This window comes from Myotis daubentonii, chromosome 2 (assembly GCF_963259705.1).
Source record: "Myotis daubentonii chromosome 2, mMyoDau2.1, whole genome shotgun sequence".
Lineage (NCBI taxonomy): Eukaryota > Metazoa > Chordata > Mammalia > Chiroptera > Vespertilionidae > Myotis > Myotis daubentonii.
Window position 1 is genome coordinate 129,642,893 of NC_081841.1, and position 17,608 is coordinate 129,660,500.

At 43.0% G+C, this 17,608-nt stretch overlaps 1 protein-coding gene across 1 annotated transcript; it reads right to left on the reverse strand.

Annotated features, from left to right (window-relative positions):
- Positions 1–13,992: 13,992 nt before the first annotated feature.
- CCDC70 (coiled-coil domain containing 70) lies at positions 13,993–14,694 on the reverse strand. Its single transcript, XM_059681200.1, has one exon. The coding sequence runs from the start codon at positions 14,692–14,694 to the stop codon at positions 13,993–13,995; it is 702 nt and encodes a 233-aa protein (XP_059537183.1).
- Positions 14,695–17,608: the final 2,914 nt, after the last annotated feature.

Sequence of the window (17,608 nt, forward strand, 5' to 3'; positions counted from 1 at the left end):
TATATGTCAAACCCACAACCAACACCTTACTCAATGGGCAAAAATAAAAGCTTTTCCCTTAAAATCAGAAATAAGACAGGGATATCTGTTTTTACCACTATTCTTCAACATCATACTGGAAGTCCTAGCCACAACAATCAGACAAAAAGAAAAAATAAAGAGCATCCAAATAGGAAAGGAGGAAGTAAAGCTTTCATTATTCACAGATGACATGGTATTGTACATAGAAAATCACAAAGATTCCACCAAAAACCTACTAGAGCTAATAAAATGAATTCAGTATCTTGACTATAGCAAGATACAAAATTAATATTCAGAAATTGGTGGCATTTCCATACACAAATAATGAACTATCAGAAAGAGAAACTAAGAAAACAATCCCATTTACTATTGCAACAAGAAAAAAATAAGGTACCTAGAATGAATTTAACAAAATTTTTTACTTAGAAAACTATAGGACATTGAAGAAAGACATTGAGGAAGATAAAAATAATTGGAAGCATATGTACCATGTTCGTGGATTGGAAGAATTTATATCATTAGAATGTTCATACTACCCCAAACAATCTGTAGATTCAATGTAATACCTACTAAAATACCAATGGTATATTTCACAAATCTAGAACAAATACTCCAAATATTCATATAGAACCAAAAAAGACCCTGAATTGCTTCATCAATCTTGAGAAAGAAAAACAGAGTTGGAGGTATCACAATACCTGATATCAAACTATACTACAAATCCAATGGAATCAAAACAGCCTGGTACTGGCAAAGGAACAAGCATGTAGATCAATGAAACAGAACAGAGAGCCCTGAAATCAACTCATGCCTCTATGGTAAATTATTTGACAGAAGAGGCAAGAACATACAAGGGGGTAAAGACAATTCAATAAATGGTGTTGGCATTTATAAATTTGGTCAAACGTGCAAAAATTGAAACTAGACCTCCAACTTACACCATACACAAGAATGAACTCAAAATAGATAAAAGATTTAAATGTAAGTTGTGAAACCATAAAAATTCTAGAATAAAATATAGGCAGTAAAATCTTAGACATTTCTCATAGAAATATTTTTGCTGATATGTCTCCTAGGGTAAGGGAAATAAAGGGAAAAATAAGCAAATGGGATTACATCAAACTAAAACGCTTCTGCATAGCAAAAGAAACCCTCAACAAAATGAATGGGGAACCCACTGTATGATAGAATATATTCAACAACGATACATCTGATAAGGGGTTAATTTCCAAAATTATAAAGAACTTACAAAACTCAACACCCCAAAAACTAACAATTCAAATAAAAAATGGGCAAAGGATTTGAATAGACATACAGATGGTCTATAGACATATGACAAAAGGCTCAATGTCACTAATCATCAGAGAGATGCAAATTCAAACCACAATGAGATATCACCTCACACCTGCCAGAATGGCTACTATCAATAAATCAACAAACAACAAATGTTAGAGAGGATGTGGAGAAAAGGGAACCCTCCTGCACTGTTGGAGGGAATGCAGACTGGCGCAGCCACTATGAAAAGCAGTATGGAACTACCTCAAAAAATTAAAAATGGAGTTGCCTTATGACCAAGCTATTCCAATTCTGGGAATATATATGAAGAAGCCCCAAACAATAATTTGAAAGATATATGCATCCCTATGGTCATAGCAGTGTTATTTACAATAGCCAAGATCTGGAAACAGCCCAAATGCCCATCAATAGATGAGTGGATAAAAAAAAAAAAATGGTGGTACATTTATGTGGCCATGCTACATGGCCATAAGAAAGAAGGAACTCTTACTTTTTGCGACAGCACTGAGGAACTATTATTACGCTAAGTGAAATAAGCCAGTTAGAGAAAAACAAATACCATTTGATCTAATTGTATGTGGAATCTAATGAATAAAATAAACTGACAAACAAAATAGAAATGGAGGCATAGATAACTGGAACAGACTGACAGTTGTCAGAGAGGAGGAGGGTACGGGGACTTGATTAAAGAAGGTGAAGGTATTAGCCAAAGAACATATGTGCATAACCCATAGACACAGATAACAGTGTGGTGATGGCCAGAGGGAAGAGAGGTATGGGCGCTTGTTGGAGGCAGGCAAAGGGGGAAGAAATGGAGGCATCTCTAATAGTGTCAACAATAAAAATAAAGAAAAAAATAGAAATAAAAAAACCTAAAAAATATCATTGACCTTACAGTTTTTATTTGACTTCCAGTTCCATTCCATAGACTTTCCCCAGGCCCACTTTGCAACAAGGACCAAGCTGTCAACATAAGAAATATTCAGGCCTCTAGAGAATTTTTGTGAGTTTATTTGAGCCAAACTGACACAATTACCAGGAAGCCAAACCTCAATAGATTGAGATTATACTCCTGAGAATGGCAGTTACGTACCTTATTTTATACATTACAATAAAAAAAGAAGACATAAGCGGTTACATGAAATCCATTAGTTATTGATTAGGGAGGCAGGAGAAAGCAAAGTGGGGAAACCTCTGGGATTGGATAAAAAGTAAAATGATAGACACATACTTCTTTTACATAGGTGGGTGCAGATAGTTAACAGTCAACAATTAACTCAATAACAATGAGGGGATTTGTGGTCTCCACTCTGGTGCGGTACCTGTGCTTTGAGCGGTCCAGAAAAAGAAAATTAATTTGACATTCTAAACGTATGTTGTTGTATGCAAAAAGACAACAGACAGGATTAAAGTGAAAATTGACCTTTGTCAGGGAAGATTCTGGCCTAAGACATGACTCCCTGCCATCAACTGCTTTTAGTTATAATTTCAGACCATGCTTTGTGGTTACTTTAGGTCTCTGAGTTTGTAAGGCCACCTTGCAGGCCTCCCCTGAGCTTGTCATATTTAGGATGTGGCCCCTTTTCATCCACACATTCCCTTTTTGATCATAAATCAATCCAAAGAATGTCTTAATGACCAACCTTTTGGTTGGATAATGAGGTCTCATATGCTAGAAAGGCTCATTCCTAGGAAGTCCCAGAGTCAACATTTGTCTTGCTGAATAGGGCAAGACCATAACCTTAGATAGCATTCAAGGTTGAATTATTATTATTATTATTTGAGAGGAAAAGGCAGGTAAATGAGAGGCAGTCAGATCCTATATGTCCTTATAAAATATTCTGAATCATTTCTAATCTTTGAGTTATTGTGATCCAAGTTTTTTTTTCCTGTCTTTTTTTTCTATATTTTGCATCTAATATAACATTTACTTACAGTTTGAGAGCACACCATATACCTTTTCAGTTTTTGTAATTGACCATAAAATGGACTTCTATTTACTATGGCCCATCTTCTCAATGAAAGCACCCAGGTGCTGTTTTGAATCTGATTCCCATTATTTGTATAATTTGAAGTTGTAACCTTAAGTTTTAATCAGGGCCAAGGCTGTAAGAACATAATGTTGTAAATTACAATTACCATCTAAAATTTCAGAGGCCTCAGGACAGTAAGAGTTTCTTAAGTAAATTTTCTGTGCCTCAGCAGTAGTTATAGAGGGCCATGTTTTTATAGCCATTTCAGCTTCTATCTGAATTAATATAGTTAGTAGTGTTTGTTGGATTAGGGGGTAAGCACATTTCCATAATTAGGTTCTGGACTTTATATTCTATAAAATTCCTTTCTTAATATTTATTTTCTACTAACATTTGCAAGAGCACTTTTTTAACTTCAAAGAGAAACCATAAAAAGAGTATTATTGATAATACAAAAATTAACTTATGCACCTTCAGCAATTATTAGCAGTTAGGCTCTATACACAAGGTTTGAGAAAAGCCTAAAGAACAAATAATCATTATTAGTAGTAAAGACAATCTATACTAAAAATAGAGGAATATGCAAATTGTCTGGGACTTCGTCACAGTAACAACCAAACAGCAGGCTGCATGGGGAGACAAGGCCGGCTGGGGGGTTAGTGAGGGACAACCAAACGACTGAACAGTAGGCTAAGTGGGGCGACCAGGCCAGCAGGGGGGGCATTTAGGGGCGACCAGGCCAGCAGGGGGGGCAGTAGGGGGTGATCAGGCTGGTAGGCAGAGGCGGTTAGGGGCGATCAGGCAGGCAGGCAGGTGAGTAGTTAGGAGCCAGTGGTCCCGGGGATCGGGCCTAAACTGGCAGTCGGACATCCCCCGAGGGGTTCTGGATTGGAGAGGGTGCAGGCTGGGCTGAGGGGACCCTCCCCCATGCACAAATTTTGTGCACTGGGCTCTAGTAAAATAAATAAAGTTCAACATTAATTTGCAGGTATACTGTCCTTGTTGGTGTCTCAGGATAGCTGTCTGTCTTTGATGTGGCAGCTTCTTATTCTCAGAAGTCTTTGATTTCCGCTGTAGGCAGAGGCAAGTATCAGAAACAGGGACAGATGTTCATTTACTGTGAGGTATCTGATAAGGTCCTTTCCAACAATGTTGGAGAGAGTCTTTTGAATGGACAAACATCTCCTGGTTGTAAATCGTGGTCTTTGAAGTCTTCGTCTCCCAGGAGCATACTGTGAAATGAATAGTACTAATTTGTCAGTTTCTGTAAGCTGGTTAATAAGTCCTTGGTAATAATGCAGAATGTCTCCTTTTAGTTTTCCTTATAGTTGGAAAACAAAAATATTTAAAAATCAGCAATATTTTGAGCAAAATTATAAGAATAATAATTATTCTCAATTCATCAGTCCCATAACCAATTTTTTGTTTGTTCTGATTATTTGCCAGTATTTTTATGAATTTAGTTATTGCTTAGAGTTCTACAATTTTCCACCTAGTTTAAAGATATGACCTGCTTATAAGCCTATAATTTAGAGTAAGTCAGGAACCTTTTCATGGATTTTTCTAAAGATGTAACATATTTGCAAGTGCATTAGAGTAAAACAATGGTCTCTCAATGACAAAACTTAAATTGACATAAAGATTTGATTATAATGCATTTGATAAAAAACTTAGCTTTTCTGTAAGATATAACATTTCAAGACAACAATTTATTGGTAAAGAAAAATTACTACAAAATAACAGAGAACAATATAGTCCATTTTTTAGATTTAATACACAATTTTAATTTATAAAGAACAAATAATATGCAAGATTTTAAAACTTTGCGCATGGCTTATCAGAAATGTGCATTGAGTACTGGAAACAATTCACAAACTCCCAATGTGTGGACCACAAACATCTGGTGTACCACTGCCAGATGTCCGTACAGGGAAGCATCACTCTTGGCTTGCCTGGTGTCGCTGTCAAGACACCTGCTGTGGGGAGCTGATATAGGGTTAAGCCTCGGACTAACCTGCTGGCAAAGTCACAAACAAGTCCCAGCTTAGAGGGCACAGTCCTCTTAGCATAATTAGGCTTGACCTTATAACACTCCCTAGATCTTATCTGGGAAGTTAATGGGCTGAGGAAGTGCAGGAAGTATAACCATGGTCAAAACAAGTGAAACTCATAAGAACTGTGTAACTATGGAAACCACTACCTTGTTTACTTCTCACTATAAAATAAAGGCTCAGCTTGCCTTGGGATCTTTTTCTGTGGCCTCATCCAGGCACAGGGAAGATCCACGGAGACTAAGGAAAGCTAAAGAGTTCTGAACGCTGTGTCTTTTTTTATTTATTTATTAGTTAAGGTATTACAAATGTGTCCTCATCCCCCCCTGAACGCTGTGTCTTTGTGTAAAACATTCTTTGCCGACTCCGTCCACACCTTTGGGAACCCCTGGACTCCTGGGGCTGGACCCCGGCAACCTGCTACTCCTGAGAGCTCCCTGTTTGAACATGGCTCTGAATCTTTGCAAGTTCATTCGTAGGGCAGTTTGAAATTTCTAGACATTCATTTTAATAAAAAATATATGTATACAAATATAACACAGTAATTATTATTATTGTCATTGTTGTTATTATTATTTGGCAAAGCTCCCCATGTAATTTCAAGTATATTAAATAGGCCTAATTAGTTTAAAGCTTATCTATCTATATAAACAAGGAATATGCTAATTAGCCAAGCCTCAGTACCACTCAGGAGGAGGCTGCATCAGGACCGCTAGGAGGAGCTGTGCGCCCAGATGGGCGGGAGGGGACTGCGTGCCGCCCCAACCCCAGCAGCCACTAGGAGGCTGGGGCTGGGGGCAGGCCAGAGTGGAGACACAACACACAGGAGCGCCTGCCCCCACCCCAGCGGACACAACGTGGTGGCCAGGGGCGTGCTCCTGCCACGCGGCTGGGAGCATACCCCCACCCCAGCCCACACAACCCGGCTGGGTGCCTCCTCGCACACCGGGAGGCGAGATGCCTCCTCGCGCGATTTCAATGGCTCTTTAGGCCTCTAGTCTTTTATAAGGAGAGTAAGTCTTTGAGGTATTAGAGGGCCCATTTGAATAACCCAAATTCATCTCTTCATTGAAAAAGTCTCTTAAAATTTAAACTTTGGGAAGGTTGTCAAATATACTTAACCAAAAGGCCATAACATAAACCCTTTTTGTAAACCCAGGTAAAATAAACACATATTTTATGTTAATTATTTTAAAGATGTCAATCAAACTTAAAACAGTTTCAATATTAAATATTTTGTCCAGACTACAGGATCCTAATTAATTTGTATAAGTATTTAATCCTTTAAGCCAATAAGAGATTACACCCTAGTAATACCATTCAGAGGCAAAAAATGCACCACACATAATAATGCACAATGAATACATATCACCGAAAGACCATACACACAATTTGAGAATTATTCACTTCCTTCCTTTTCCCTTAAAAATGCGTTTCCATACTTTATATTTTTATTATCAAAACTATATAATTTTTCCAACTTAGAATTTCTAACTTTTAGAAACCTCCATTTCCAATGATAACTGAAAAAGTAAGCAACCAGTTTTCCCTAGATTGACTTTTTTTTCATATGGTAAGAGTATGTTTAATTTTTTAAAACTGTTGACACAATTACAGGTGTCCCTGATTCCCTCTCCCTTTGCCCTCCTCCATCCAGCCCCTACACCTCCCCAGGCCTTCACCACACTATTGTCTGTGTCCTAGATTGACTTTTATAAACACCTTTCATGACATTTAGAAACATAAGTTCCTATATTGGCAAATAATTACTTCCAAAAAAAACCAAAAAACATCTCTAACAAAGCACTACATATTCATTAACAGCTCCAAATCCACTCCAAAGCCTCTCTGCAACAAAAGCCAAAAGCTATCGGAAGCTAATTCCAGCAGGTCATAAATGCAAGAAGTTCATCAAAAGGTTGGTGGACCTTGAGCCTTCAGCAAGGACTGGAGAATCATATGTTATTACCTTTTGGAAATGGCTGAGGGCGTTTCCCCAAACCTGAAAAGGATGCATAAATGATTGCTTGCTGCCAGACAGCTGAGGGCATTTCAATCTACCTGTTATTGCCTCCTGCTGGCCAAACACCTGAACAGCCATAGGCAGTTCCCCTAATCTGACAATGGATTCTGTATATTAAACCTTGCTTTTGATATGTATATCTACTTTACCTTAGGACAATTTGTGTTAATAAAGAGCAAGGGGTCCGGAGATTCAGGAGAGCCAAGTTCCTCTGGCTCCCCAAAATGCCTTCCAAATTTATGTTTCGTCTCTGGACTCTTTAATAATTTACATGCAGCCCTGCTCCAGATTCCTGAACCCTTCTAGATACTGGACAAGACCCCCGGTAAAAACCAGACAAACTTAAGACTTGTTTAGCAATCAATGTCTTTCATGTTATTTCAAAATATCTAGGTATCCAATAACTTTTATCATATTTATTAATTTAGAAAGGAATAGCTGAAGTAAGTTAAATTGATCTGCTCAGATATGGCTAAGCTGTTGTTTTTACCTCAACAATTGGGTTGCCACCCAAATGCTGGTGAGGGACTGACAAATCCATTCACCCTTTTTTGGAATGTTTCTTCCAATTTGAGTACATTTTTCTAGTTTACAGAGAGCACATAGCTTAGCATGGCCTCAGAACCATAAGGGCTTGGATATATGAATATATGAGGTATTCCAGGGCACATTTGAGGTATTCCTGTCCATTCCCTTGGGAATGATAAAACAGGTCTAGCTGCAGCATCAGCTAATTTCCTTTTGCTTTTGTGGTGGCAGCTTTAGAATGTCTTGGAATTTTGATAATTGCCAATTGTTGTAATTTTTGTATGACACCTAATAATTCTGCAACCTGTTTTATATTCTCTATGTGCTACCCTGAGAAAATTAAGAAACCTTGCTGTTTCCACAACATTCTAAAGTTGTGAGCTACACCAAAGGCATAGTTACCATCAATGTAAATATTGGCTATTTGGTCTTTGGCCAATTGACACCTGAAAACGACCCTCAGCCCCTCTCCCAGACTGGCCAGGCACCCCAATGGGGACCCCCACCCTGAAGGGGGTGTGACCAGCTGCAAACAGCCATCAGCCCCTCACCCAGGCTGGCCAGGCACCCAAGTGGGACCCCCACACTGATCCGGATCACACTTCAGGGCAAACCAGCCGGCCCCCACCCGTGCACCAGGCCTCTATCCTATACAGTAAAAGGGTAATATGCAAACTGACCCTAACAGCAGAAAGACTAGGAATGACTGGTCACTATGACACACTGACCACCAGGGGGCAGACACTCAATGCAGGAGTGGTCAGTGCACTCAGTGCACTCTCACAGGGGGGAGCTCTGCTCAGCCACAAGCCAGGCTGATGGCTGCCAGTGCAGCGGTGGTGGCGGGAGCCTCTCCTGCCTCCTCAGCAGCGCTAAGGATGTCTGACTGCAGCTTAGGTCTGCTCCCCGCTGGCAAGTGGACATCACCCGAGGGATGCTGGGCTGCCAGAGGGATGTCTGATTGCCATCTTAGGCCCAATCCCCCAGGGAGCAGGCCTAAGCCAGCAAGTGGTCCCCCCCGAGGGGTCCCAGACTGCAAGAGGGTACAGGCTGGGCTGAGGGACCCCCTACCCCTGAGTGCACAAATTTTTGTGCACCGGGCCTCTAATATATATATATATATATATAAGGTTCTTGAAAATTCCAGGTTAACAAGAGCAGGTTTTTTGGTGTATCATTGGTCTGTGATCCATAGCAATTTTTACCAGATGAATATTTTTCTCTTACTTGAAGTTTATAGCTCTTACATTATATTTATTGTAACTTTGTCCCCTAGAGGTGGGTCCAGGCTATTGAGAGCCGATTCAAGCCTATGCACAGATGGAAGTTAGCAAGGACTTCATTGGGTCACTTCAGGTGCCACCTCTTTGGTACCTGGTCTTCCCTTTGGATGCATGTCCAGCAAACAGAAGCTGGATGCTCTGGGCCACACCTCTGTACCCAGGTAATCTGTGCCTGGGCTGCAGAGGAAGGACACGGGACCTCTGAACTGTTCTTCCCCATCCTAACTTCTCAGGGGAGGCTCCATACTTCAGACTAACTACCAATCAGGAACTTTTTTAGTTTAAAAGTCCACTATTTCTGTAGCTATGGAAACAGCGGCTCAACCTGTGCCCTCCAGCTCTTAACCAGGAGTGGCAGAACCTGGAACAGAATTGGGACCTTGGTTTCTATCCCAGTGCTTTTTCTACTGTACACAAATGTTTTCCAGAATTTAGTTTGCATAAAAATCATCTAGAAAACATGTTAGAAATGCAGATGTTGAGTTTTGGTTCCAGAGATTAAGAGTCAGTAAGCAGAGCCCAGGATTTGCATTTTTGACAAGCACCCTTGGTGAGTCTGACGCATGTTGTCCACAGCCTAAAGGTATCAATGACAGGCCCCATGAGCAGATCACATTTCCATGGACAACCCACTGTGTTTCAAAAATGCTGTCCTTTCCCTTCTGGCAGGTTCAGGTAAGAGCTTCTGGGTGGGCTCATGCTTTGGGGGAAAGATGACAGTTCCTCAGGGTGAATTCAGTGGTGAGGTAACAGTGACAGCAATAGATGCTCTTCCTGGCACCCTGGATCTGCAAGTGTCTACACTATGATTCTGGAACAAACAGATAATGAATCTGGGGCCCAGCTGAATGAGCAGGGCCCTGTGACAGCATGGCTGGCATGCCCCCTGCCAGGAGATCCTAGATGTCTGCCTGTGCCTTAGATGATGGAACACCCAGGAAATCTCTCAGAAGCTCAGTGATGCTGTCATGGGTGCCATCTTAAAGAGGAAATCAGCTTTGGCTGCTGCTGAGGCTGGAGGGAGATTTATCTCTGTTGTGCTAACAGCAGTAGTAATAACCCAGAGGTAGAAGCTGCTTTTACAGACATTATCTGCATCCTTTCCTTCATCTGTGAACCTATGTGAGGGCCCACTGATTTCCAGTTATTAGTTGTACACAGCTTTCTTGTCCTTAGGCTTTCTTTAGTTTGACTGAAATTTGATTTCATATCTCTGCAGACCTCACATACACCCAGGTGTGTTTAACATCCCCATGTGGGTGCACTGTTGGGCTGCTTTCAGAAAGGCAGCCCCAGGCACCCTCCTCCTTCCTGGTATTTGTTGAATTTTACAAATAATGACATTGTGATTACTTGGTCATGTGTTCCCTAACTAGACTGAAAGCTTCATGTAAGCAAGAATAACGCCATCCCCAGACATAGCGCAGTGCCAAAAAGGCACAACGGCATTGAAGTGAATGGATGGATGCTGGATTAACTGATGCAGGATGCTGGCTGCACAACTTCTTGTTGGGTGTATGAACAAGAAGAAAGGTTGAGTTAACCCAAGTGTTAACCAGGCTTGGAGAAATGCTCTACATAGCAGGTAAAGGGAACCTGCCATCTTGCACATCTTGTACTACACTCTTCATCTCTCCCCACCCTGAAAAACCCTTCTTACCCGGCTCCTCCTCAGCCTCCCTTAGTGACGGCACAGCCATACCCTCAATGTCTTAGTCAGGACCCTATGCATCATCCCTAATACAGGCCTCTCCTGCACTACCCCTACCCAATCCATCCCCCAGCCAGTGGACGCTGATCTGCCTCCCAGTAGCTCTCCAAGTTGCTGGTGGCTCTTTACCCGCACCCCACTGCCACCAGCACCTCTTACCTGGATTGCTTCAACCACCTGTGGGAGATCTTGTCTTTCTCCACTCCAGCCCCCTCCACATGCTCCTCTACAGAAGAGTGCCTCCAACTCTAAAGCCCATACAAATCACCCGGGGACTTTGTTAAAATGCAGAGCCTGTGATTAAGGAGATCAGGGTCTGAGATTCTGCATTTCCAACAAGCTGCCAGGTGAGGCCAATGTTGGTGGTCCATGGACCACACTTTGAGTAACCAGATGTCATTTTTAAAATTTAAACCTTAATATGTCATCCCTTCCTCAAAATTCTTCAGTAGCTCCCTGTTGTTTACAAGGCCTTATGCCATCAGTTACCTGCCTTCTTGTCCAATTCATTGTTCTACATTTCCTCCATGTTCACTGAAGTGTTTGTAGATCCTCAAATTGCTGCCCTCTTTCATGTGCCTATGCTGTACCTTCTGTCTGGAGTGCACTCCTGCCTCCCAGCTGACTTCCCTTAGTGAATTCCCATTAGACTGTTAAAACCTTTCCAGATCCCATCCATTCCCAGACACACACAGTGCTGGACAGGCACAATGGCATTGAGCTGGTTAAACGACACCCAAAGGAGCACTCTATGGACCTGTCTCTCACAACCCACCCTGCCTTGGGAGGCACATGCCTGTTTGCCTGCCCATCTCCCCACCTAGACCTAAGGGGACAGAGCCTGGGAAATGAAAGTGCACAGCTGTTTGCTGGATGAAGGATGGGATGCAGAGGACCCGCCTGTCCTCTCTTGGCAGCTCCTCCAGTCCTCCCTCAGATGACAGCTGTGTCTCCCAATTGTTTCTATAGGATGCTCAGGAGAATCTCAATTCTCTGCATGCACCCACTTCCTGCATCCACCTGGCTTACTTCTTTGGTCTTAATATCAACACATCTTCTACTTGCTTTTGTTTGGGGTGGAATTGCTGAGGATGCTGAGTCTGCAGCTCCTGCGGCACTGGGGCTCCTGCCACCCTGTGCACCATTCATTAGACGAGTCTTCTTGAGTGAGGGCCCCACCATCTCCCCCTGAAATTGGATTCTCTGCACCAGCTTCTTGTTCCACAGCTTGCTACTGTCTTTGATCAGAGCCCATTGGAAGCTGAGGAGGCAAAGCTGAGTATGTGACAAAGAAACAAGCTGCTCCTACTCCTCTGGCCCTGGTCCCTGAGACTCAGAGGCCTTGCGAAGAATCCCCACTTTCCCAGAGTGTGCACAGGCACGGAGGCCTGCCTGCTCCTGGAGTGGCCCCACTCTCCTGTGATTAGGAATGTTTGCTCAGCACACCTAGGGGGACCCCGTTCTTTCTCCTTTCCCCAAACCACAGTGAAATCCCCAAATGCTTAAAGGTTCATCCAGCCCTGATGCCATTATTGGCTGAGCTATTCTAAAGCCGAGTTCCATACCCAGGGCTATATTAGAAAAGAAATGGGACCAAGAGGCAGACTTGCAAGTTCTAGTCCTGGCCCTTCCAGTTGCTACTTGCCTAGCCATATGCAATCACTTTGCTTTGCTAAGTCTCTGTTTTCTCATCTCACAATGGGTTTATGTACCTGCCCTGTCAATCCACTGAGTTGTGGTGAAGGTTATTTGAGTTGGTGATTGTGAAATAACGTGTTGAGTAGAAAGGGATGCACAAAGGCGAGGTAAGTTGATGTGTTAACAACAATGAGGGCCAGGCCTAAGAAGAGGGAAAGCAAAAGATATTTGCCTTGACATTTCTTACTACCCACCTTCTGGTCATTTTCATATGTGCCCATATATGCCATATAACTAGTATTTTCACCAATGACCATATAGACCATCTAATAAATAAAAGTTGGACATGTAAATTACTGACCACATTAATATACATTCATTTAATGTATTACCTTCCTAGGACATTTAAATTTTAAATGAATGGAAGGGGGAAAATGCAAGGAGGGAATTGATAATGCAGAAATTCGGGTACAGTGAGACCTGTGTGAATGGTAATATATGGAACAGGGAGGACTCCCTTACACCTCTCAGGTCATCCTACATGGTCCCCTTGGCTCAATAATCAGAGAAGGGAAGTGCCTATGTGGGCAGTGCTCTAGAGCCTCAAACTTTATGCCATGCCTCTTTCTCATGCTACAGAGAAAGGGCAGCTGAGAAAGTTAGGGGGAAGCCTGGACCTATGGGCAGGTGGACCATTAAGGGGTTTTGCCTGTGTGTCCCAAATGGCCTTCCAAGTTAGGGTGAGGCATCAATGGATTATTATAGTACGGTGGCCTCTTCTAGAAAGCTGGCAGCCACTTCTGGCCTCCAAGATTGCCCAGAGTGGAAGAGATGAATGTCCCACAGAGTGACAGACCCAGAGATGTCTCTGTCCCTATGTGCCTCCAGCTGACATTGTGTGAGCCTCTCTTTCCCCTTGCCTCCCATTCTGATTTTTTAAAAAATATATTTTATTCATTTTTTACAGAGTGGAAGGGAGAGGGATAGAGAGTTAGAAACATCTATGAGAGAGAAACATCGATCAGCTGCCTCCTGCACACCCCTTACTGGGGATGTGCCCGCAACCAAGGTACATGCCCTTGACCAGAATCAAACCTGGGACCCTTGAGTCTGCAGGCTGACTCTATCCACTGAGCCAAACCGGTTAGGACCCCATTCTGATTTTTAAGGAGAGCTATAGTCTCTATTACAAACAACCACACATGCAGGCTCATGGTGAACTTCCTGGGACAGCAATACAGCCTGGAGGATGTGAATGTGACCTTCAAGAATTACAAAACCTGGAAAAAAAGGTACTTGCCTTCCTTGAAGAAGTTAGTTTTCTAAATCTCTCTAAGAAGTTGGACTTTATTAGATCATTTGAAGCAAGGAGACAAATAAGTGCATATTTTCTCCAGCACATGGGGTTACCCAGACTTGAATCTTAATCTAGCAAAGCTTGGACCCCAAGGGTCTTCATCTCCTGTGCTCATCCTCTGTTCCGGGAGAAGGCTGGCACGCGTGGCCCTGCATTGATGTTGTGGTGCCCATTTCCCACTATCTGCTCCTCAGCAGCATGGCCCCCGCCTTCTCCCCAGAATGCTTTCTCCTCCTCCCAGAGGGCATTCTCTTCCTCCCAGAGGGACTTTTTATCCTCCCACAGGGCCTTCTCCTCTTCAAGAAGAGCTCTCTCCTCTACCCACAGAGCCTTTTCCTCCTCCCACAGCGCCCTGTCCTCCTGAAGAAGACTCTGGTCTCTTTCCCATAAAGCATTGTCCTCTTTCCAGAAAGCCTTATCTTCCTTCCAGAAGATACGGTACTTTTTCCAAAAGGTTTTCTCTTCTTCCCGGAAGGATTTTTCCATTTCCCAGAAGGCTTTTTCCTCTTCCCAGAAGGTTTTCTCCTCTTCCCAGAAAGGTCTCTCTTCTTCCCAAAAGCCCAAGATCTGGCCCTGGAAAGCACGGATCTTGCCTTGGAAATTCCATATCTCTTCCCTGAAGTCTTCTATTTTCTCACGGAAAATTTTTATCTCTTCCCGAAAAGCCTTTTCCTTCTGCAGCTTATGAATTAGTTTCTTCTGACGAATGTTGGGCAAGGACACCACCAGTGACCGGAAACAAGCAAGCCCCATCCATCTACACACCTTGAAGAGAAACATCTTCCTACTCAGCCAGAATGGTGGGTTGGCCATGATGGATCGCAGGCCATTGGCCAAGTCCAGGTCAGCTGGTCAAACCCTGTGGGGGCACCAGAAAGAACATATTCATGAGTATCACATTCCAGAGGACAAGCCATTGGGTCTGCACCATTTGCTCTGGGAAAAGTCAACCATTTCTTTCTGTGTCCCCTTTGGTATAAAAACATGCTTGGTTGCCATGAATTTGGGCTGAAGAGGTTGTCAATATATTCAAGCTCCAGGCTGCTAAAAATCATAGCATCTCAGTCAACAAGGACAGTGGTTCTCAACAAGGAAAAGAAAGGAAAGGAAAGGAAAGGAAAGGAAAGGAAAGGAAAGGAAAGGAAAGGAAAGGAAAGGAAAGGAAAGGGAAGGGAAGGGAAGGGAAGGGAAGGGAAGGGAAGGGAAGGGAAGGGAAGGGAAGGGAAGGGAAGGGAAGGGAAGGGAAGGGAAGGGAAGGGAAGGGAAAGGGAAGGGAAGGAAAGGAAAGGAAAGGAAAGGAAAGGAAAGGAAAGGAAAGGAAAGGAAAGGAAAGGAAAGGAAAGGAAAGGAAAGGAGAGAAGGGAAAGATTGAAAGATCTCCTAACATTGCCATATATCTGACAGATCAGATATCAGGACTACCCCCAAAATTCAGATATCTACAAAGGTGGGTCAAGGGATGAGATAAAGGACTGAACATAAGAAAATGATCAGAGTACCAGGGAGAGAAAGGGTGCATACACATGGTAAGCACATTCATTTCCATTTTGAACTTCCTGGAAGCAGCTGCCAGGGTCTGGCCCCACTCTGCAGGCCTCACCAAGCACCACACTGTGGAGCAACAGGCATCCCTTCAGGAGGTTACTGGGGTTTCTCCTTTTTCTATTTTCTGACTTAGGAGCAGGGAGTAGCAGAGAAGGAAGAACACATAGCTGGTGTGTGTGTGCGTGTGTGCGTGTGTGCGTGGGTGCGTGTGTGTGTGTGTGTGTGTGTGTGTGTGTGTGTGGTGGAGAGATGATGACTACACTATGGGCAGCTGGTGGCACTATCATCCATCCAATCATATATGCCAGAACCTGAAGCTCATCCTTGACATCTTCCTCTCCCTTATCAGACTTTTAATTATCCAGCCCTGCCAATTAAGATCCCTAACAATTCTTGAAACCACACCCCCTCCTCCATCCCCTTGACCACAGTCAGTTCAGGCTAGGATTCTGTAGCAGCCTGACTGGTCTCTCTGGTACTGATTTTACCCTCCCATCCTCCCAAACACTGTAGCCCAGAGGTGCTTCTAAACATTGTCCCATCACATTACAGCTGCTCACAAACCTTCTAAAACCCCATAGCCCAAATATCAAATGCCTTAGTAGACCCTCTGCAACCTGATTCCCGATTGTCTCTCTTTTCCTACCCAGCTCCAGATCTAAGATTCAGTAATAATGAGCTACATTCAGCTCTCTGGATGTAACCTGCGGTTTCCTGCCTCCACACCAGGGCACGTGCTATGTCCTCTGTAGGGATGACCTTTTCCTCTCATTATGGGCTTGAGTTCCTGCTTTTCCTTTCCCTCTGAAAGCTACCTGGGCCCTCCAAAGTTCACCACCACCCCCTCAATGCTACCTGTGTCTACACACACACACACACACACACACCCACACACACACACACTTGCATTTGTATCAAGCACTGGACCTATTGATAACAATTTTTAGCAACTTGTTCACTACTTTTGAATGAAACTCTCTCTCATACAACCCTACTGCTGAAGAAAAATATACAGAGAACCACACTAAAAAGCCAATTTTAAAACATTAAAAGTTATTAGAAAGAAATAACTATATACTTTCAAAAAACAAAAGATTTACAAAAGTCCCTGTACATGTGTGAGCCCTGTCCATCTCCAATTTGCAAAGGAAACATTTGTGCATGTTTCTGATTTTCTTCTGAAGTATTTCCTGGACATGTCCCAACACTGAAAGTAATCACCTTCAAATTACACTAAAGCTTTCGTACTCCGCGAGCAATGTTTGCACAACCTAGAGAACTCACTGAAACTTCAAGTTTCATGAATTCCTTTTTCCTTTTTGTTATAGACACCAACGATTGCCCTATTCTACACTTCACACTGCCCACTGTATCCCAAGCTGTTCTGTTCAGGCTCTCTTTATGGCCTCACCCCATCTGCAGGTCTAGCACCAGCCACTGCTCTTACTGAGCTTTCCATTTAGGGCTGCTCTCTACAAAGAACAGAGTGGCTGCATTGATGAGGAGGAGGAGAGAACCACAGAACTCAGTGGGGAAGTCATTTGGGGACAGCTGTCACTTGAGAATAGAAAAAACTATGAATTGTAAGTCAGTGAGCACTAAGGGATCACTCTAAATGATTTTGCCCCTGAAACTAACACCCTACATGGGCAACAGTGGGAGAAATCTACTTATGGCACTTGTTGAATAAATGTGTGATAGAAATGTAAGTTAAATTCTCAGGTACTCTCCCTTGTTCTTAGAGGATCTGGATTTCTATTTGTGGAGAAAACAGAGGCCCACGGCTGTTTCCCGTCCCCCAGCTTCTAGTTCACCCTCGTGGCATCCATATCCATTTTTATTTTTTAAATATATTTTATTGATTTTTTTACAGAGAGGAAGGGAGAGGGATAGAGAGTTAGAAACATCGATGAGAGAGAAACATCAATCAGCTGCCTCCTGCACACTCCCTACTGGGTATGTGCCCGCAACCAAGGTACATGCCCTTGACCGGAATCGAACCTGAGACCCTTGAGTCCGCAGGCCGACGCTCTATCCACTGAGCCAAACCGGTTAGGGCCACATCCATTTTTAATGCCCTCTTCTAGGCTCCTTGGCCAGGCCAGATCTCTCTGTCTCTCTCTGTCTCTGTCTCTGTCTCTGTCTCTCTCTCTCTTCATTCTGGCCTCTCAGCACAAGTGTC

Coding starts and splice junctions, on each gene's coding strand:
- CCDC70 (XM_059681200.1), bottom strand. CDS start 14,694: ATGGCCAACCCACCATTCTGGCTGAGTAGGAAGATGTTTCTCTTCAAG.